The sequence below is a fragment of the Pteropus alecto genome, unplaced genomic scaffold (genome assembly GCF_000325575.1).
Source record: "Pteropus alecto unplaced genomic scaffold, ASM32557v1 scaffold194, whole genome shotgun sequence".
NCBI lineage: Eukaryota > Metazoa > Chordata > Mammalia > Chiroptera > Pteropodidae > Pteropus > Pteropus alecto.
The window spans coordinates 464,650-488,527 of record NW_006436281.1 but is presented as its reverse complement, the minus strand read 5'-3'; the positions used below and the strand labels follow the sequence as shown (position 1 = coordinate 488,527).

General features: G+C 40.6%; 1 protein-coding gene across 1 annotated transcript; it reads right to left on the bottom strand.

The window, feature by feature from the left end:
- Positions 1–1,487: 1,487 nt before the first annotated feature.
- LOC102882640 (zinc finger protein 226) lies at positions 1,488–23,559 on the bottom strand. The gene is given in 12 exon segments (XM_025046742.1): positions 1,488–1,849; positions 2,064–2,284; positions 2,963–3,428; positions 8,095–10,728; positions 12,222–12,357; positions 12,359–12,433; positions 12,435–14,385; positions 16,378–16,467; positions 17,262–17,388; positions 19,118–19,178; positions 22,796–22,842; positions 23,336–23,559. Coding segments are annotated over 7 exon segments (2,460 nt in total). The 5' UTR covers positions 19,133–19,178; positions 22,796–22,842; positions 23,336–23,559; the 3' UTR covers positions 1,488–1,849; positions 2,064–2,284; positions 2,963–3,428; positions 8,095–10,662.
- Positions 23,560–23,878: the final 319 nt, after the last annotated feature.

Sequence of the window (23,878 nt, the reverse complement as noted above, 5' to 3'; positions counted from 1 at the left end):
ACACCTGTGAAACAATTACACTCATCATCTTAATGTGTGGATCAGGACAAGCAAACTACATATGAATAAATGCTGGTCAAGCAATGCAAAAAAAGTGGGAAGGAAAGGGGGAGAGAAGGCAGAAAAGGAGAGGGAGAGGGGTAGAGAGGAAACACCAAGACTGGGACACCTTAATAGTATAAAAGAATATCGAGGTTCAAGAACCCAACAATTTCATTTGTGAATAAGCAAAACTAGTATTAAAACACACACACACACAGACATCCCAGGCGGTATGTGCAGTTGGAAGGGTGGGGAAGTGCATGGGTATAACCTAAGAGCCCCAGGCCTGGAAATTGCACCTGGATCTGGATATTCTGGAAAAATCACCAGGAAGACCAGAGGGGTGAGAAAAGCCTTTTATTACTCACAAGACAGGGAAGCGTAAACAGCAGCCAGTTAGAGCTGCATGAAGAGGCTGCTGCTGACCAACCACAAGCAGTTTTTTATACCCACAGGCAGATGGAGGGTTTATCTCATTGTGGGAGAGGCCATCTGCTCAAATGGTTGGAAGCAAGATGTGCTGCTTGGACACAGAGCAGATAATGTCTGTAGGAGCTCCTTCATTATCGGAGTTCTTCTCATCAGAGGACTCTATAGGATGATAATATTTCTGTTCCTCTGTTTCTAACTCCTGCTCATACTCTGGCAGCAAAGGCTCCTCATTTAAAGGAGGAGCTGAAGGCACAGTTTTCTTTAAAGCTTCGTAACCCTCTACTGTAGTCTTTAATTGCTGTACTATATCTCCCCGAGGGAAAAGAAATAGAAATTCTGAACAATATAAATAAAAATATACTCCTCAACAAATCATGGTGAATTCAGGAATGCAAAGGCCTAAAGAAATAAAAACTAAAAACAACAAAAATCCTTAAAGCTCCCAGAAAGAAAATATAGTTTACTTAACAGAAATGACAATTAGATTGACAGGAACTGGGAAACACAATAAAGATCTAAAACAACTGAATATCTCCCAAACGAAGAAAATAATGGTCAACCTTAAATTCTATGCTCAACTAAATGATCATTTACATAATGTAAAATGTTACATTTTAGCTGAAGAAAAATGAAAAAGATTTATGACTAAATAAATTCTGAAAGAAGCAATGGTAATAAAACATTTGTAAATATATTTGGTAATATCTTTGTTTAAAAAAAGAAAAAAAAAGCCCAGGAACAACATGACAAGTTTAGAAGGTGGTTATAATAAAAAGTATATCTATAACCTAACCTATAGTTTTTAAAAAGGTGGTAGTGGGGATCCATCATCAAATTTCAAATATATTTTTCATCTCTCTATTTTTCAGAATGAGAACGCATGCTGATTAGTACCTGTTGAGACAATAATCATTTAAAAAAATTAAAAGTACCACAAGCCCATATAATTTCCAAACCAGTTGAGAGCAAATAAAAGGGAACACACTGAAGACAAAATAAAAAGTCAAGCACAGTAAATTTAAAAAGAAGTTTGTATTTAAAATGTGTGTGGGGAATGGAAAAACACACATGCATATTAAGAAGCAAACTAAACATTCTTGGGTTTATTTGACAAATATTTGAACATTTTCCTAGTACTAACTTACTGAGTGAAGGAAACCTGATTAACTGAAAAGAGAGCGCAGACCAAGAAAGCACTGTGAGTAGTATGTACTGGAGGCTAGGCTTCGAGGAGCCAAGAAATCCCATCTTCTTCCCCTTTCCAAATTCAGGGGTGCTGAAGCGAAGGATGCACGGGACAGCACGACTGTGTCTGTCTCTCAGATAAGCTGCAGCGGACATGCCCAGGCACTAGTGTGGGGTGACTCAGTGCTTCCTAAAAAAGAGATCAAAACTCAGTAAGGCTGGGAAAAGCTCGGTCTCCAAAAGAATGACAGAAGGGCCGTGGCCTTGCTCCTAGAGCCCTGACCTCTGTCTTCACTCGGGCTTCCAGTGAAAAGGATGCCGGCGAGGGAAATCGCCATGCCCACAGTGAGGCCACCGTTATTCAGTGCCACCACTGTCCTAAGCGTGGACACATACTGTCTCACCTAATTCGAATCACAACCCTTCAGCCAGTAGTTGCTGTTTCTCGCCGTTTTAGAGGAGGAAAGGAGAGCGCAGAGGTAATAAAACTCGCCATATGTTGTACCGATGGAAGTGGCAGCGCTGCTGGTTAAGTGGGGGAGAGCGTCCACCCGCCGCCTCTCAGCCTCCGCCGGCTGCCGCGACGCCTCCATCATAACACAGCCGGCTAGGTTACCGACTAGTCCTGAAGAGGAAATTTGGGGAATTTCATTAAAAACTAATCAGCTTTCTGCTTTTGTAAATATGCTTAATTTCCGTAACTATGTTTGCAGCATGCAAGAGCTCCCTTACACCTTGCTTGACTTACAAATGTAACTGTACTCCTGCCGCTCTCGATTTCTGTAAAATTTGTTTACTGGTTACCCATAGCAACTCCTGCTCTTCTGTATGTTACTACTTGAAATCTGCTTAGCAGCCCCTGCTGTATTTAAGTTTACATTCAAACCGACTAATCAGCTTGTGTAAAGTTTTTCCTATATAAAAAGAAGTTTCCATTGAGAACCTGCCCAGATCTTCAGAGCACTAGCTCGTCTGTGATTGTGCGTAATAAATCTGAATTCTCCTCTCCCCTTCTCTCCAAGTTACTGTTTGGTTTTTCGTTGAGCTGGGTTTTGGAGCTTTTGAGATATTTTTCCACAACAGTCCCACAGTCAGGCCAGAAAGGCTCTGAGGGGCTGAAAGGTGGTGACGGCCTCGCTCTCCCAGGCAGAAGTGGCTCCGACCACACGGCACTCCGGAACTACGCTTCCCATCAGCCCCTTGTTTCCAGACAGAGTCAGGGAATTCATTTCCCAGAACACCCAAGAATCACTTCTGCCCTGGTAAAGATATTAGAAATAAAAAATTTTTTTTAACCGCTAACCTCTCGGAGTTCTCAGCCTACGAGCCAGCAACTTCCAGAAGTCTCTTTAATGGCTTCCTGTCATTTTGTCGGCCTTAAGCAGTTCTCTGACGCCAGTACAGTTTAGCTTTTTCTCATTGACAAAACATAATAGCAAATATTTGAAGTCGGTCTTGTGTGAAACAAATAACGTGATGCTTTGTGCTGATAGAATTCTACCGACTGATATCAAAAAAGGAAAAAACGATAGCCTCTATTTCACAGTTTTAGGCACTTATATATAAAAAGAATGAAAGATTAAAAAAAATCCAACAAAGGCAGATATATTGTAAATTTCCACTTTTGTTAATAGCACAAATCAGAACTTGCCTGTTGAGGACAACTAGACATACTCTGAGTGAAAAGATGAGCTTCAGCACAGACTTGTATGATCAACTTCTCAAAACCATAGGGACCACTGAAATCATTTTTCCAAGAAATTACAAATCTGAAGGATGAACACATCGTTAAGTAGATGTTTACGCATGGTAACTAAAAAGGCTATTATATCCACAAATATATACAATATCTGTTTGCATTTCTCATTTACAGAACATATATTCCTTATTCTGCTATACACAGATATCTCTTATGAAGCATGTAGTGTGCTCCATGGACTGTTCCAGACTCTTTTGACACTTCATCTTCACAACTTTCTAAAGGTAAATACTGTTGTTTCTGCTATTTTACAGTTTAGTAGCCAGAGGCAGAGAGGTTAAGTGTCTTTTGCCCATTACAAAGGTAGTGAGTGCTAGTGTCAGATTTCAAAATTTGTCGTTTGATGACCAGAACCTGAGTGCTAACCACTGTATTAACCACATCCTATTTAATCTACATGAACAGAATATTTAACTTCAATCAATTTCATTTCTTCCTGATGCCAGAGAGATATATCCTAACACAGAAATTCAATTATTTTTCACCTGCAAGTCTATCCAGTGCCCTTAAGAAAAGGTACAAATGGTTTAGCAAGTCACACAAACAGGAATCTTCCATATTCTGGTTTCCTGTGAAATCCGCTTTCCGCTCTTCATATCCAGCCACAGTGAATCACTTGTACTCTTACAAAAAGCCTCCTTTTATCTGTCTGTCACATCCTGCTGTTCTATACAATTCTAGGTCATAGTCTTCATCCATAGCCTAAATATTCCCTGGTACAGTAAGACTTCTGTGGGGTTTTAAAGACTAATAAAAGCAATGTATAATAAACGAAATTACAGACTTGGAATAAGACCGCCGAGATCAAAGTACTTAATTCTGTCACTTATTCTGTGCACTCTGTCCCTTTTTACTTCATTGTATAATGGAGATAAAGAATAGGGTTGATATTAGGAACAAATGAACAAATACATGTGTCGGAAGCCAGCCGACCAAGTCAAACCGGGTACCTGAATGGGGGAGCGGGGACTGAGAAAAAAGAGAAGACAGACAGGGTGCAGGAGGGAGAACAGATCTCACAACTGTCTCTCCGAGTTTATTTCTTCTCCTCCTTTTAAACACAATCTGTTCCTTTGTGTATCCCAAAATAACATAAAAGTAACATCCTGAAGATCGAGGTGCAATTGACACTTCCTTTGACACTCCCTTCGACACTCCCTTAGGCTATACTTAATCTTCTTCTTCCTGGAATTCCACAGAACCAGCCTTTTCTTTTCTATGCAAGCAGGCCTCCCGAGATAAACCATGCACTCTTTTGAATTTGGGGAGCTTTAGCTCCCTACATACATGTAAAAGCAGTGGAAACTGCTTGACTCATGACCACCTATAAAAGTTAGGAAATGTTATCTTCCAGTGATAAACACTGAACACATAAGTTAGGGATGTTGGTTTCTAAATAAATTTGCTTTAGGTCATTAAAATATTATCAATAATTGTATTCAAATGTGAATGCTGTGAAAAACGGGTAGATTTTGCATCCCACTGAAAGTGAAATAAAGGATCGCTAAAGTCTATTATTATTCCCTTCTATGGTTTCCTGAATCCATTTCGGGAATTCTGAATACAGTCTGAGTTGAAGGCCCGTGTATCAATCATACCAGACTCAAACACTGAAGAACTTTTCTCTCCCAGTCTCCGCTGGGTGCTAAGCACACTGTAAAGAATGGAACATACTCCCTTCAACAAAGTAGCGCGTAGCCCATGGGAGAAACAGATCACAAATCAAGATGTAGAAGACTGTGCCAAGTAAAAATCCAAATAAATCAAATTTATAATTATTCCACTCCAAACCTCAATGTTTGTGCATCCCTTAGCTTTCTCACATAACTACCATCCTCCTACTTGCCAGGAATGAAACCGTGAAGTTAACATTTGCATTCCCTATATAATCAATGTATGTTAATGGATTTTAAATTCTGCTGACTCCACGACTAGGATTTAGTTTTGTTTTATAATATTACACCTTCTCCTCCCTCACGTATGCCTCCAAAATTACTTTGTGTGAGAAAGGGAATTGATGCAATAAGATAGACAACACATTGATAAAGTTTGCAGAGGACTGATATTTAGTGGGGGGCAGGTTTCTTTACACAGTCTTCTCTGTGTTTGCATACGTTTGGGCATTTCCATAATAAAATTTTAAAGAAGAAATATCATCCATAAAACACTATTAAGTGCATTAAAAATGTTAGCATTGATCTACCTCTAAATCCCGACATGAGTAATTTTGATTCTTTCCTTTTTATAATTCTCTATTTCATAATCTCTCTATAATGGGCATACATTCCTTCTATAATGAAAATATAAACTCTAAAGCCCCAAATCACCTTCTAAGCCTGACAGAAAACGCTTCCTCAGTCATATACACAACTACTTCCTTTAAGAAAGGTACAGCATAGAGATTAAAAACAAATTTGAGGCTCCCAATTCTTGAGTTTAAATGGTAGTTCTGCCTCTTACTAGCTGTAAATCTTGAGCAAACTACATAAACTCACCAAGAGTAAATTAAAAACTTTTTTTCTTACCTAAGAATTCATTTTCCCTTTACTTTTTATAATAGAGAATTTAAAAAAAAAATAGAGAGCTTTTGGATCCTTTCTCTGACCTTTTGATATGAATGTAAATCTCATTAGCGGCTAAGAAAGCTTCTAACCAAGTTTACAATCCAGAAATGTTTTCAAATGTCTCCGGTTTGTCCCTTTTAACCCGGAACTTCTGAGAAAATGAAAACCAGTGTCCCTATCACTGTGGGAGCTTAACCAAGGGGCTTTTCTCTACAAATCTACTAGCAGGGGAAATAACATAAATATTGTTATGAACTAAGCCTTCATTCCCAAGTTAACTTATGATGAATTTATCAAAGAATTTACAGCAAATGGTAGTCGTCTTATACGAAGACAAGTTTCCGCCAATCCTGAGAAAGAATTTATGAAAATTCTCAGGATTAAGTTAAAAACAGAATGGTATAAAAAGTTTGTAACTGCTTGATTACAATCAAGGAGAAATTGCTTTGTAATTTTTCCCATAAGTTACCTAGAATACTGTACTCTGGATACGCTTATTCACCAGTAAGGGAGCTTTCTTTTCCACATTGTGTAGAAAGAACTTTGTGTTGGCAAGATGTTTTAATTCTCTAATACTACCTTCGTTTCCTTTCGTTAAAAATAAAGGCTAACAGCGGCACCTACCTTATAAGGCTGTTGGTTATTTAATGAATTCCCATGAAATGGTCAGGACCTATTACTGATGACTGCTTAGGGGATGAGGGTAATGAGTCAACAGAGATTAAGTAACTCGCATGTTACTCTAGGAAGTGTCAGAGCTGGCTGGTAGGTAAGGGAATCCGGTTAGGGAGCCCAGGAAACTTTCAAACCAAGGGACACGCGAACCGGGCCGCCCCCAACCCAGGGAGCACGAACTGCTCCAAACGAAAAGCTTCGGCAGAGGAGAACGCAAACGTCTCTAGACCCCATGCTCCTCAACTGGCTGCGGCTTCTCACTCTCCCTGAGGCCAAGGGTCGGGACTTGGGCAGTCCCAGGATTGAAGAGGCTCCGGGTATCCACTACACGAGGTAGACTGCAGCCTTGCCTTCTACAACCAACGCGCCTCCTTCCGACTCGAGGGCGCTCTGGAGCACTTTCCCAGAATCCCCTAGCACTACCGGCCAGAAGCGGAAGTGCTCCTGGGCACATTGACCTGGACTACATTTCCCAGAGTGCTAGAGAAAAACAGGGCCATAGCCACGCCTCCCTCCCCCTCCCGAAGCGGAATTACTTCCGAGTTCTCTGAGCTTCCAAGTAATAACCCCTAGCAAGCCAGGGTGAGTGTCCACGAAATTGTTCCACTTTTAAGTGGTGGTGTCTGGCTTGTTGCTACCTACCGCATCTGTTATTGAAAGCTGTACCACACGTTTGCCACGTTTACAGGATTCGGGGGGAAGGTCTGGGTGGGGAGGAATCTCTGGTAAAACCCCAAACAGCTGCCACATTGGAGTAAGAATAAAAGGGAAATGGATTGTCTTTTCGTGACTGAAAGCCAAACTCTGAATCCCTCAGTATCTGAAACTGGATTAGAGTGAAGCATTTTTGTTAGTATTTCAAGCACCTAGCAGGAACAAATGAAAAGTCTCCCTAGAGAAAGAGATCATCTTCCTAGGCTTCAAATTATTCCTAGAATTAAAAAAAACAAAAACAAAAACAAAAAAACCTATTTTACTAAGTAGTCCTTGAAGAAAGCATTATAACTAACATAATTGTGATAGCCTGCTGAAATGTGAAAGGGTTAAAGGATAATTAAAACCTGAAACTGGACAAAGGAAGTCTATACCTTAGGCCTAGTTTCTGGAACCCCTAACCGCATTCTGTTAATCATGAAACTTGTAACAATGAGCTCATACGCTAACTGCCAATTTTAGCCTGTGTAACCCTGCTTGCTTGCGTGGCATGAAAAATAATCAATTGTACATAAGCTGAAAATTACTTTGGCCATCGCCCATGGGAATACTGGCTGTTGCCCATGGGAACATAGACAATCACCCATAGGAACATAACATTCTAACAACAGGCTTTCTGCTTCTGTACTTCCCTGCTTGCCCACCTTGCCAGTGGGTTGACAGGAGAGAAATAGACCTTTGTGTTTAAGACAGAATGAAGAATGGGATTTAAGGCTTACAAACCTTGTATCTTGGCATTTCGGGGCTGCTCCTTCGGAAAGATGGCCGCCGGCTAATAAACTGCTTCTATAATCAAAGCACTCAGGTTGAGTCTGGTTATTCCGGTCACAATAATTACTTTCAAATTATCAAGAATTACGGCTTCACAAAGCAAACTTTACAAAGCAAAATGAACAGAACTAAGAAAAATTCACAAGGTGAAATTTTAATGCATAGAAAGACATATAGAACCTTAAAAACATACTAAAACAGGATCTGAACCATTTGCTCATGCAACTTACTTGCGACTTCAGTTTGAGCCCAAGCTTATGTTTCACACTAGATGAAGTGCTGCAGGTGTGCCCACATTTATGACTTGATTGCATGGTAACTTTCTGGATGGTGGCCAAGAATTTAGTTTTAACTAGAGCCCAATAGAGCCAGAAGCTGCTTTCCCAGGAGTAATGCCATCTGCAGAGAATGACATAACACTGCTCCAAAACCCTAAACATCAATGTTGTGAGCTCCATGTAGCATCCCTGTCTGTTACAGACATTTCATACACCATCAGATATGTATTGGGTCATAAAATTATTTCTACAAAGAGTCAGTGAGTATACAAAAGACCACATAATCTGTCACCACTTGACTCTGCCATTTTAGCACCAAAACACCCATAAACAATATGCAGATATGTTTCAATAAAATTTTATTTACAAAAACAAATGGCAGCTGGATTTGACCTATGGAATGAAGTTTGCCAATCCCTGAACTAATCAGTGATAAAAGACTGGAATTGATGTAGCCCTGAGCTTTGATCCCTCCAGTAATATAGTATTGCTTTAGATTTTGTTTTGGTACATTGTGAGGCAGTTTTAGTGTTCACCTATCCTTCCTGATCAAAATAGCCTTCCTTCCATAGGTCAGGGATCCAATGTGAGGATTCTGCCAGCTATTTCTATGACAACTCTGCATTGTGGAACTTGGAAAATAAACACCGGATGGGTTCAGGGATCCTTCACAGGACCACATAGACCTGTGCAAAAACACTCATTATTTGTCCTTTATAAGTCCGTCTACTAACTGGTGGACTATAGTGCCATTTGAGGGGTTCTAGGAGTTAATGTCAGCACTAGAGTCCAGTAATCCCTCCATATTCTGGTTATTTTCACTCATCAAATGTACATCTTCCATAAAATTTGGCTGCAAATCACCTTAAGGAAGTCACGATGATTTATGGTATGCAGTCGAGGGGACCTGGAAATGAGAACCAACTGATATTGTGGAATTGGCCGAGGGGCCATAACTCACATTGATTCAAGTCAGACTTATGTTCACCAGACCAAGAGCATTTCCAATTATTCAGATCAAATAGGATATTAGTAGGCTTACCATCTATTTCAGGCCCAAGGACAGCATGATCAATAAACAAACGCGAAAACTTCTGTGAATCAAACCATTCTGATGATCCCTTTGTGTTTGATGTTCACTATGACAAACATGATCACTTTCTCTGTGAATAAAGTACCACCACTTGACCTCTGATGCTCCAAGACCCCATCATCCTCATGGAATCAAGGAGACCATGGTGATGTCCTCATTTCCGTCTCTGACTCCCAGCCTGCAGACATCACTACAGAGCTCTCCAAGATGGCCAACGCTCCCCTCGCCGAAGAATTTCTTAAATCTTTGACAATGGGTATCCTTGGCTCCCTCCCAGGGTACACAGGGGGCTGGGCAGGAAGGTCTCACACTCCAGCAGCCTAGCACTCCTGTCTTTGTGTTCCTCCTTCTACAGCAGTAGTGCTCAACTGGGGACAACTTTGCCCCATCCCCTGCAGGGCCATTGGGCAGTGTCTTCAGATTTTTAATTGATACAACTTGGGGAAAAGAGGATGTGCTACTGGCATCTAGTGGGCATAGGCCAGAGATGCTGTCCCTATCCCCTCAACAATGAAGAATTAACGAACCAAAATGTTAATAGTGCCCAGGTTGAGAAACTCTGTTTTACAACATACTTAGTTCTGGCATTTTGACTTCAGCATAAGCTAACTTGGGGTCCAGGTTTCAGTCATTCAACTGAGCAAACTGCTGAAGGCATTCCCAGGCGCTCAAGCTAACACCCTGAGTCTGGAAATAGTGTTCAGTGCACCCATATCAACAAATCCAGCCTGATCCAAATTATATAGTTTCCACCTGATTCAATACCCGTAAGATTCACAACTATATTTCTCATTTCTATTGTCGTATTTCTTAAAAATCCTATCTTGGCAGGTATAGTATCTCCTCATGGCCATACTTGACACCTGACGACTTCCTACCCAGACTCCCTTCCCATGGCCTCCAAAAATCTGATTAATTGGTCTAGAAAAATGAAAGGTGGCGGGGGCAAGGATCAAGGATCCACAGTCCCATGCAAGGAAACTACCTCAAGGGAGATCATTACAGGTTCTTCAGGCGAAGAAAGACTAACTCAGAGAAGGGAGAAAGACCTCTTTCTAAAGGTAAAGAAGGTTCAGCTAAATTTAGAGGTTAAAGGCCTCAGCTTTGTTGGAGTCTGCTCATATAGTCCTACCTCAATTTTTCAGTATTCTATTCTTCGCATCGATGCTCTAGGATGACGGTCCTCAATCTTTCTGGCACTCCACACTGGTGCTCCTATGAGAATATATCGCCGGATGATTTGAGGCAGAACTGAACAGTGATGCTAGCGCTGGGGAGCAGCTGCATATACAGATGAAGCTTCGTTCGCCAGCCGCTCACCTTCTGCCATGTGGCCCAGTTGCAAACAGGCCACAGACCAGTACTTGGGGACCCCCGCTCTAGGATACAATGAAATCTAAATTTTAAATCAAAGTGCTGCCATTCAGCCACTGACTAAATTTGCCTTGAGTCCCTTAAAAGAAAAGACATGCTGATTACATGTAACGAGTACCCAAAATATTAATAGTAGCCAAGCTCCAAGCTAAGAAAATTACCCAGAGGAAAAAAAATGGAAAATTTGAACCCATGGTGAAAAGTGGGGAGTTGAAAAGGAACGATCTTCAAAGGCCAACAAAACTGGATACACAGCTATAGGTTTGATATTTGGTGTAGATGGGGGTCAAGGTCAGAAGAGCCATGAAAATTGGAAGCAAATAGTGAAAACCCAACATCATCATCAAAAGAGCAGCTCTTTCATTGGCTGTGAAGAAATGTTTGTCATTAGTACTTCTAACACTTACACCCTGGCTTTGATAGCCTTGAAAAAAATCATGTGATGTCTTGTTACTGAAGACTAACAAAATCCAGTTTTCAGTGTATTCTGTTACAAAACATAGAGTTTATACTCTATAAAATTAACAGAACACTAGACAAAGTCCGAGATGATAGGACACAACTTGATGAGAGGCTGCAGGGAGGGCAGGAACTAATCACGCAGGACAGTGACAAATTAACAGATTGTAGTACTAGATGGTTTTCTAACGTTTCAACTTTGTCTCTTCGAATGGATTTTAAGGCTACATTTCCTGTTCTGAATACAAGCTTTTATGAAATTTTGGAGGTGATCACACTTTTTTCCCTGCTTATTAACATATTTGGAGTACTTAGAAAGTAAGTACTTTGCAATGTTAAGACAACGTGGACTACAGCCATACCACCACGAACATGCCCGATCTCGTCTGATCTTGGAAGCTAAGCAGAGTCGGGACTGGTTAGTACTTGGATGGGAGACCACCTAGGAAGACCAGGTGTTATGCGGGCGGGGGGCAAGGGGGAAGTCTTCTCTAAGGCACATTATAAGTCAAAAATTAAAAAAAAAAAGTGGGTTCACAAAATCTGCGCTTATAGAGCTCACATTCTAGTGGGTATGAATTTTGGCTTATCATCATACTTTTGTACAAAGCCTGATGAGACACTCTTAACCCTTTCTAAGAACTCTGTCCTGAGTAATATTTAATAAAAGGCAAAGTTCTAACTGAAGCCTTTACGATAGAACTTACAAGGATTCACTGTTGTGGAGCTTCCTGACTAGGCTATTTTAAGCTATGGCTAAAACACTACTTTAACAAGACAAATATAAATATATATTTTTTCTTTTGAATTTGAGGACTAAAAGAATTCACATGACACTTTTTCAAAACAAAAAATCATTTTATAAAACTTTTTACCTGTATGGTCTCTCTCGTGTTCTTACTGACCCTATCACTTTTATAGGATTTTTCACCACCATAGATTCTGTGATGAATTGTAAAATTGGACCACCAACTGAAGGTCTTAGAACATATCTCACACTTGTAAGGTTTCTCCCATGCGAACTCTCTGATGAGACTGTAGCTGTGAAGACCGACTGAAGACTTTACCACACGGGTCACATTTGTATTTCCCCAGTGTGGACACTCTGATGCACCTGAAGGCTTGAGGCCTGACTGAAGTGCTCTGCACACTCCCCACACTTATATGGTTTCTCTCCTGTATGGACCCTCTGATGCATGTCAAGATTCAAGCTCCACTTGAAGTCCTTCCCACACTCTTCGCATCTGTATGGCTTTTCCCTGGTGTGGACTTTTTGATGGGCTTGAAGGTGCGAACTCCGCCCAAAGCTCTTTCCACATTCGTCACATTTGAACGGCTTTTCTCCACTGTGGACCCTCTGGTGGGCCAGAATATTTGAGGCCCGCCTGAAGACCTTCCCACACTCCTCACAATTATATGGTTTTTCTCCTGTGTGGATCCTGCAATGAATTTTAAGATCTGCTCTACGACTGAAGCCCTTCCCACACTCTTCACACTTGTACGGTTTCTCCCCAGTATGGATCACCTGGTGAACCTGAAGTCGTGAACTCTGGTTGAAACCCTGCCCACATGCCTCACATTTATAAGGTTTCTCTACACTGTGGGCCTTCTGATGGATTTTAAGATACGAACTCTGACGGAAGCCCTTCCCACATACCTCACACTTATAGGGTTTCTCTCCGGTGTGGACCACGAGGTGAACTTGATAATGGGAGTTTGTCCTGAAGGTCTTTCCACACTCATTGCATTTATATGGTTTCTCTCCAGTGTGGACTTTCTGATGGGCTTGAAGATTTGAACTCAGAGTAAAACCTTTACCACACACATTACATATGTATGATTTTTCTACACTGTGGACTTCTTGATGGGCTTGGAGACTCGAAGGCCGACTGAAGCCTTTACCACATTCCTCACATTTGTAGGGTCTTTCTCCTGTGTGGACCCTCTGATGAATGTATAGATTTGAGCTACAAATGAAGCCCTTCCCACACTCCTCACATTTATATGGTTTCTCTCCTGTATGGACTCTCTGATGGGACTGAAGATGTGAATTACGACCGAAGCTCTTACCACATGCATCACATTTGAATGGTTTCTCCCCAGTGTGGACTCTCTGATGGTCTTGTAGATGAGAGGCCTGACTGAAGGCCCTCCCACAGTCCTCACAATTATAAGGTTTCTCTCTCGTGTGTAATTTACCATGAACAGTAAACGCCGATCTACGACTGAAGCCTTTCCCACACTCTCCACATCTGAATGGTTTCTCTACAGGAGCGTGCACTTTCCCATGAGGTGCCAGATGTGAGCTCTGACTGAACTCCTTACTACAATCACCACACTTACAGCTTTCTTCTGCCATGTGAATTCTCTGCTGGATCTGAAGAACTGAGCTACAGCAGAAGCCTTTTCCACACACACTGCATATACGAGACTTCTCCTTTGAGTGTAATTGCAGATGAAGATCAAAGGCAGAGGGATCACTGAAGGTCTTTTTACACTCATTACAGTGGTAAGTTGTTTTTCCTGTATGAATTACATTATTTTGATCCAATGTTGCAATTTTCACACTCTCTCTTCCATAATCATTGTAGCTGTAAGATTTTTCACTTTTGTGTACTGCACGATCATTGAGGTGATGTGATAGCCAACTGATGGTATCACTGTCCTGTTTACACTGACATAGTTTATTCTTCATGGAAATTTGCTGATATCTATTCTGATAATTCCGTGACTCGGTCAGGAAAGTTTTCCTCCAAGAATCCTGCACTCTCAAGGTTGGAAACTCTGTATTTCCAGTGTCATTGGGACCATCCATATTATAATTTGGTACACAGTTCTCATTTTCAGAAATTTGAATAGACAGTCCTGCCCCAACGTGACAGGGGGAATCACCTTGTTTTTGGAACTGAGAACTTTTTATCATGGAGTCTCGACACCTGGTTAAGTCGTTTGCAATCTGTTGCCAGATCTCCCAACAGGAAAGCTCTTCATGGGGTCCTCTGTCTCGAACAGTCCTCAGCTCACTGTGACTGTTATCGCCTACGCAACAGAGAATTTAGAGATACAGGCAAGTGAAAGCTTTGTTCAAAGATTCACAATTTCACACTTAGGACACAGTATAAGACTTTAATGAACCTCAGGGTGGTTCGGCTTATCTTTTTCACCACATATGAAGTTCCCTGGTCTATCTACTGACAGAAACCAGGGGTGGTCCATTAAGCTCTCAACCACTTAGTATTGATACCCATTTAAAACAAAGTTACTGGCCTTTGACATACTATTTAAATCATTTTCCAAAAATTACATGTTTCTTCTACCACAATACAGGATCGGCAAGGACAAGTATTTTGGAGTGCTCACAGCTTTACTAGTGCCTGGCAGTTAGTAAGTACTCAAGAAATGAATCAGTTTGATTGCTAGGATTCTCTATAACTTCAAATAGAGAATCCCAGCTTAACTCTGAGCCAAGTTATAGAAGCGAAAGAGCTTTTACAAGGAAGGTATCTGAAATAGGAAAAGGACTGGAAAATACCCTTTGCTGAGAAGCTGAAAGGCTGCACCCGAGACAGTGATATACCAGAGAGCTTAACGCTGAGGAGAAAAGCACAGATGCCAAGAATCACTTAGGATGAAAGAAAAGCTTGAAGACCAGGATCCTTCTGACGCTTCTGTACTGTCTCTCTAACATGCTTTTACTTTCCCAAGTAGGAATCAAAATTTAGAGGCTAAAAAAATGCTGTCTCTTTGAAAACAGTGTGGGGAAGTTTTGGATATAGGTACATTGGCCTCTAACAAATATGATTTCCAAAGTGAGGGTGCAGTTTATTAGACAGCTGTGAAATAAATTCAGTAGCTTGTTGTTAAGTAGTTACAAGAAACAGTCTAGAAACTATCAGAAAATCATTACAATCAGTAAAGGTTTCACAACATGAAATGCTTTCTAAAGTTATACGTAAAAACCTACACATAAGTGATAAGGAAATAGATTTTTTTTTTCCCTTCTGTGGGGTAGGTTCCTAAGAAGTAGATAAGATTTTTTTTTTCCCTTCTGTGGGGTAGGTTCCTAAGAAGTAGACATAAGAATTCTCATTCAAAAAAATATTACCTCCCCCCAAGTGAATATGCTCTGCTACTAATGGCTCAAAGAAAGTCACAGGGGGAGCTTGTTACTCAGTTTGGTTAAACTACAATGCTACAGGTCTGTACTGACCAAATTGGATAGTAAGTTGTGCTCGCACGCACCCACACACACCAATGGGCGCCTGAGAAATTTGAACTATGTTAAGAATTCATGTGAAGACAAACAGGTTTTGCAATATTCCTTATTCAGTTGGATTTGTTCACCACCTATTAGCTATTTCATGAAAGACGGATTTCTCTGTCCGCTATCGCATTTATTTATTCAACAAATATCTACAGAGCCCTTGCCAGGTACCAGGATGATTCTAAGCACTGAGGACAGAAAAACAAACAAGACAATAAACAAAAAACAAAAAAACAAAAAAGACAAAATTACTTCAATCCTAGAAAGTATACTCCATTGGGGAGAAAGAAGTGATAGATGAGTGAACAAAAATACAAGCGAGGTTGAGTGGTCAATACTTAGATACAAGATCAGGCTGGGCACTGAAAGTAAAGAGGGGACCGTATTTCCAAAAGGGTTGTCAGAGGACAGCCCTTTCAGGACATTAAAACCGAGTGACCCGAAGTAAAGAAGGGGCCTGAAGGATTGTAGATGAAAGAATATTCCAGGCAGAGAGAACAAGTAAAGGTATCTGAGGCAGAAGCATCCTTGGCAGGTCTGAGAAACAGCAGGACAATGCAGATGGAAAAAACAGTAAGAGGGAGAGGATTGGAGATGTACTCAGAGGCACTGGGGGACAAACGGCAGACCACAGAGGCCCCTAGAAGCCACTTTACGTGGGTTTTACTCTAAGTAACATAAGCCATAAGAGAATTTTGAGCAGAGGAATAAGATAATCTGGTTTAAGGTTACAAAGGATCACTCTGGCTGACACTCAGAGAACAGACCGTAGGAGGGCACAAGTGGAAGCGAGTGACCAGTATGAAGGCTACTGCAATAATCCAGGAGAGATTTGGCAGATTGGACTGTGTGAGGCCCTAGTGGTGGAGAGAAACAAAACAGATGGACAGTTAACTATGAGAACTCACAATTGCTTGGTTTTTACCTATTTTTTTATCTATCTGGAGTTCTGTCTTCATCATCCAAAGCCTCTCTTCTCTTTCTATATATGATATATCTCGTCTGAAATATTGATATCCTGAGAACATGTGAAGTCACAAGTTTCAAAAGAACACAATGAAGCTATAATTTACTGGAAATTTCAGTTTCAATTGTATATTCAAGATGTTGAAAGAATTGTTTTCAAAAATCTTTTTATCGTGACTTACTGAAGAAAGAGCATTTACTTCATGACTCAGACACATATGCATAAATATATCTTACTAAAACAATGGTTGAATGACTCATTTCTAAACTATGTCTATTTTCATTAAATCTCCTCCCAGTGGTTCTCACACCACTCATGGAATTGGCCAATTTTTCTGGAATGTATTGTATTCTTCTCCAGGAGCTGATATTGCCTACTGTTTTACTTCATTAAAAACTGTTAGTAGGATTCAATAAATTGGTTTTATAATTCACTAACAGGACATGAGTGAAATTTAAAAAAATACATAAAGTATAGCACTATGCTGTCCATTTGGTTTTCTTTTTTCTTTCTTTTTTTTTTTTTTTTTTAACAATACACAAATGAAAAAGATTAGGAATTTCCTGTCCCTTGTAGCCTACACACATTGCAAAAGTCTGGTCCCCAAACTCAGGGAACCATATCAAGAGCCCCAAAGCCTTAACTCCAAGGTCAGAGAAACACTCTAGAGGTGCCTGTCCTCACCCACTGAGACCAGGTTCTTGAAGTTCTCCAGCATCACATCCTGGTACAGCTTCCTCTGGGCGGAGTCCAGCAGCTCCAGCTCCTCCTCGGTGAAGGCCACAGCCACGTCCTTAAATGTCACTGCCTCCTAAGCCAAACACATACACCTCAATCTTACACCCAGTGTCCACTGGGAGAATGGGTGGGAAGTGGCTCTGGCCCCTGAGCAATCTGCAGACCTCCCAGCACCCTCCTATCCTGTCAATGGCACATGCTGCTTGCCTCAGCCTCACTAGAAGCACTGCTCTGAGAAAGGAGACTCTGTATGTTTATCTGGCGCTCTCAGTGAGCCGTGTTACAAGTAAACTCCCTAGAATTCTAAATGCCACATCCTAACTAAAAAGGTTCTACTTTTTACTTAATATTGCCAATTGCCCCAGAAACGGTTTCCAATTTCGTCCCAACGGTGTTTGTCAGCACCCACCTTTCCACAGAGGAGTACTGTTATACATGGAAATAAACAGAAAGGGCTTGCCAGGTCTCTGATCACAAAACTGTTCCCTCCTGTCTCTGTCCTTCACTCGTGTACAATACTCTGAGTTGGTTCCCTCCTGTCTCTGTCCTTCACTCGTGTACAATACTCTGACTTGGTGAACTTGAGCAGGTTCCTTATTTTTCATAATCCACTTTCTTTATATTGAAAATTAAGAGGAAACAAAAATTTCTTCATAAAATTGTTCTGAAGCGTCAATGCAGCAACAAGTCCTCTAGTACCACTGAAGTTTTTAAACTTAGGTCACCTGTAACTTTCATTTAAAAAAATAAACGAAGAAAAAAAATAAATAAAATATACATAGGGTATGACTAAGGCACAGACGGGACAAAACCTAGCTCTTGTATATAGGAAACTTCTAATTATATATTTTTCTGTGTGAGGCAGCAGTTTGATCCTGAGGCATTGCACCATATTTGAAGATTCTACCAAAAATATCCGAGGTACCACATATAAAACATAGTTTTACTCATTTTGAATACTCAGTATGTTAAGGACATAAAGAGGCAGTATTTTTTCAGAATTGATTTTTTGAGGAAAAGATTAAATGCAGGAAAACTGTACTGTAGTGCTCCTAAAACAGTAAAGGATCCTAAACTAACGTCTATGAATAGAACAATGTTTTAAAAATAGGTACATAAATTTGATGTGAACATAATATAACAATTTAAAATGAATGTTATATAATATTAAATGCAAAAACCAAGTTGTATCTATGTTCTGAACACAAATACACAGTATAAATACACATAATGAAGAGATTATGGAAATAACAAAGCAGCTAATTTGGGGAAGTAGTAGACAATGTTTTTCATTTCTATTGATTTTTATTTGTGAAATATACTCAACAGCTCTTCAAATGCTTTGAGTTTTGTTGAAAGAGAAAAACTTGTGTCCAATCTCTCTAGTACCAAAACAGCATTTTTTAACCCATTTCCTCTTTGTCCCAAGAACACTCACTGGGGGCACTTGTAGCTGTAGCATTTACCCCGAGATAACTTGTGGATTACATTCCTAACGTCACCCCCAAAGTTTGCCACAAAATACCTCATTTTTATTCTTATTTTCATTTTTATTATTAATTTCGCATTGTTCTAGTATATTGATAGTCTTTGGAAACAAATGACATCATTCTATTTAAAGCATCCTGTTTTTAGGTGTGGTATTCCCATTTACAAAATAAAGTAACTCTCGATCTCTGAAAATATCAAATCCTAGAAAATGTAGCATTTCAAGGTGTGATGGTAAATTAATGTGGGAAGTGAGCTGCACTTTTTTCCTAAATGGGAAAGAGGTGAAAGCAAGAAAGGCAGGTCCTACTCACCTTGAACATGCTCATTTTTTCTTTTTCCTTCTGGGGAAACACAGAATCCTAAGAAGGCAGACTGGGAAAGGAGAACGAAGTCAATGGAAACTGCTCAAGTATGTCACCGACCCATGCGGCTGCGTGCTGTGAATTCCCAAAGATGCCTGGTCTCCGGGTTGGTGGCAGCCATGCATAGGTTGATGAACAGATCTTGGCATGGATGCCAGATGCCCATGCTATCCCTTTCAGTAGTAGTTCAGGGAATACCCTGCCGAACCACACACAGTGGCCCCACCACCAGAGTGCCTGTAGCTTCAACAGTAGTAATTCTTACACTGGATATGGTGTAAATTGAAACCTAAAGAGGGTAGACTCTGGAGTTAATGTGCATGGGTTGAAATTCTGGCGAGGCTATTCTCTAGCAGTGTCGTCTGGGGCAAATCATTAACACCTCTTTGCTTCAATTCTGTCATCTACAGGTTAGGGAGAATAACCATATCGACCTCATAGGACTGTCATAAAGTGGAAAGCTCTTAGGACATTGTCAGAGTTTCTTATTTCTTTGCAATTGCAGCAAAGCAGATGTGATTCTATAGTTAGAAATTATTCTTATAAATGTGATTTCTACCAATAGAATATTGTAAGATACATGGAGTTCACAGGTTGCTGCTCTGTCATGTTAGAGACTCTTATGAGTTCTGAAAAATCTCTGGTGTAGTCTTTATAATAATGTGTTATCTCAATGATATGTGAATTGACACTTTTTATAAATGGTACAAAAATGTGTGATGTTTCTTAAAGCAGTAAGTGCTCTTTTCATGAATATACAGAGAGATAAAGAAAACTAATTAAGACTCACGATTCTGCAACAATTGAAAAAAAAAATAGTGTGCCAGTCCATACCTAATTTCAATTAAAAAGACAGGAATTTGAGCTATAAGTATATTGTCATAATTGTGAGAATGTATAAGAAGTGAATTGGTGAAACGAGGAAACTCTTAGAACACTATCATGGTAGAATGCAAACTAGTAAACATAGAATGAAAGACAGAAAATCACCAATGGATGCTAAAAATTGGAGAACATTTGACAAGGAATAAGATAGTCTCAAAGTATTAGTTGCAAAAGGAACAACAGTAACCTAGCAGACACCTTAACCAAAAAAACTAAGCTGAGACCACCAATTGGGACCACCATTTGCTTCATACAATGCACTGAGAAGGGTGCCTCGCCACTGCTGTGGCATCCCAGCTGATAATGCTGAGCCTGAATTTAATTGTGAGCAAATCTCAGATAAACCAAAACAAAGGGATAGTCTACAAAATAATGTGCCAATACTCTTCAAAACTATCAAGAGGAAAAAAGAAAAAGTCTGATGAATCCTTCTAGATTAACGGAGACTAATGAAACAAAAAACCAAGAGCAATGCATGTAACTGGACTGGATCTTGAACTGGAAAGAAAATTGCTCTCAAAGAGTTTACTGGGAAAATTGAAAAAATTTAAATATGCACTGTGGATTAGACAACAGTGTGTTATTAGTGTAAGTGATTCCATTTTGATCAGGGTCTGTACCTTGCACTTAAATGGTTCAGCAAAACAAACAAACAAACAAACAAAAAACAAAACAAATATGTAAGTATGATAAAGCTGTGAATGAAAAAAAGAATAACTGGCAAGCTAATTGTCACAACAGCTAGAACCTGGCCTTTTCAACTGATGAACAAAAATCAGGCAGGGCCATTCAGTGACCACAGCGAACAAAAAAATGACAAGACACTGCATAACACAGAGACGAAGACATTCTACAGTGATAAAAATAGCCAAAGAAGTGCCCCTACCAGTTAATGTGAGAGACTACTTTGTTAACAGTGACAACTCCCATTTCTTTGCATCTCCCATCTACTAGATAAAAATTGTTACAATCGTCATCAAATCACTTTTGCTTCTTGACACCATCCAACCCTGAAGAAACCTTCACTGCCTAAAACTCTCCCCAATTCAGCTAACACAAGCCAAAAGCTATAAGCATAATCACCTCTTCCCAAGACACTCCACGGTTCCCTGTGGAGTGTGGGCTTCCTTGCTGCAGCAAGCTAAAACAAACCTAACTCTGATTACAAGTATGTTCCTGACAGTATCTGGCTGATGGTCATCAACAGAGCAAATAGGCAAAATGAACTATGGAGAATCTGGGTAAAGAGTATATGTGAATTCCATATACTGTTTTTGCAATTTTTCTTTAAGTATGAAGTTATATTTAAAGTTACAGAAATAAGGAAATAGTCATAGTGATAACACACAATGACAACAATAGTTCTGATAATGACTATAGCAAAAGTATCTAACATTAATTAACATTAACTAACTGTAATGGATCTTCCCACTTCCACAGAAGTCCTCTAGTACAAAACATGGCAATGAGTCTCCTCCCCAAAGCTTGGAAGAAATATATCTTTGTGACTTCTAATTCCATTTTGTCTCTGTATTTACCAGTTAGCTGTCTTCTGCTCATGTTAGGATTTTGCAAAGAGACCTGACAGTTGACAATAATTAGTTGGGGGGGAAATCATTGTACTGAGTAGAGCTATGATGTATCCAGCTGCTTTATCTGTGACAGCTGGCATGGTTAATATTCAAGGCCTCCATTTTCATACAAGAACCTTTCTAGGGCTTCTTAAATTTTCCTGTGTGCAGGAATAACCTCAGGATCTTGTTGCAATACAGATTCCTGGAGCCCAGCTGCAGAAATTCTAACTCAGGTCTCGGATGGGGCTCAAGGATGGGCATTTCTATCCCCATGATGCCAACGCCGCTGGTTTGTAGACTACAATTTGAACAGCACTGCAGTGTACCATCAGTCCCAAAGAAAAGAGCCTCCACTAAACAGAAATACACGACGAGTAACCAGACAAAAAGGCACTAAAACGTTAACAAGGATTATCTTTACATCTTAAGGTTATGGGTAACTTAAACTTTTCTTTATATATTTGTGTTCTCTGAATTTCCTATTATGACTACATTACTTCTAAAATATAAATGTTATGCTACCCTGTACAAGCTCGATCCTGTCTAATCTTGGAAGCTAAGCAGGGTTGTGCCTGGTTAGTACTTGGTTGGGAGACCACCTAGGAAGACCAGGTGCTGTAGGTGTAAAAAATCAAACAAACAAACAAACGAACAAATAAATAAAAATAAGGGATTGTAAGCTGACAAGGTCCTTTCAATCTGTGAGGTCAACCAAGGGTTGCCTCGCCTAAAAATAATAAATAAAAAATAAAAATAAAAACTCACAGACTAGCCTAAGCCTTGCTCAAGGTTCCCACAATCAAGTCCCAAACTACTTTCCCAGTAAGATTCCAGACAGTTCCCAAGCTCAAGAAGAATATACTAGAGAATAATGAACTCAGGTGCTGGCCTCAGACTGCCTAGGTTCTAATCCCCCGCTCTGCCTCCTACTAGCAGGGTGACCAAAGGCAAACAGGTTATACTCTCAGTCTCAGTCTCATCTTTAAAGTAAGGAAACTAGCAGCCCCACCTCACAGAACCACCGTGTGATGGAAATGCGTTCATTTGTACAAAACTCTGAAATGGAACGTAGCAACTAAGGCTTAATTATAATCATTACATGTCCACGTCCCACTCGTTCTCCGATTTATGTGAATACCTTAGCAGAAAAATGCCAAGTCCTACTCACGTGGGGCTGTTTTCTCCTTCTCCGTGAAGTATTTTGAGAAGTCAGGGCTGGGGAAGGAAAGAAAGTTGTGAGATACCAGGACTATGTTTGCATCCCTGAAAAATCATTCTCGGTATCAGCTAGGAGCAATCCTCTCCTGACAAAAACGGCAGGAGTCCAGCACAATTCAGCTTCTTGGGCTCACAGAATCTCACCGCGAGACGGTCGCTTCTCGGGGAATTATAAAAATCCATGTACCAGGCAGTTTTAAACCTTTCACTTGTACTATCTTGTCTTTTTCAAAACATTTATTAGGAACGTATTAGGGAAATATTACTTTTCTTTCCGTTTTACAGAGCAGCAAGCGAAGGCACAGGATAGTTAAGTAACCTGCACACGTGCCACCACATGAAGTGGTAGGTAGGGGAACCGGGTTGAGAGTGCAGAGCCCAGGAGACCCTCAAACCCCGCGATGCACGACCGAGCCCACCCCATTCAGGGGACGTCGCAAACGCGAAGCTCCGCCCTGGGGAACTCAAATCGCCACATCGGCCCTCTAACCTCTACTTTTAGCCGCTCCTCCTCTTTATCCCCAAAATAAAGGCCAGTAGCTGTTGGCCGCAAGCGCAACTTGAGGACGTTTGAGTGGGTCGTGAATAGCGAACCTGAAGTAACATAACCGGGAAAAAGATGGCTGCCACATCGGCCTCCAGGGCCGGAAGTACCCGTGACAACCCGGGGCTCTTGTACTACATTTCCCAGAATCCCCAGCACCGCCCTCTCTGAAGAGAAGTGCCTGAGACTACCTGGAGCTCTTAGACTTACACTTCCCAGAACTCCGCAGGGACAAGTTTGCAGCCGGGCCTCCCTGTAGCTGCAGGAGGTGAGACCACATGGAGCGCGGAACTACATATCCCAGAATGCCAAGGGGGATAACCGGCGACGGCATAGCTTTATTGACTAGAGTTCCCCAGATGAACACTCGTAAGTGCCCAACTACTTTGAGCTCTTGGTCTTCACTTCCTGGAGTCTCCGAGAAATTCTCGGGAAAATTTCTGGCCATTCTAGCATGTCGGCTTTAGAAGAGTGTAAATTCTGTTCATC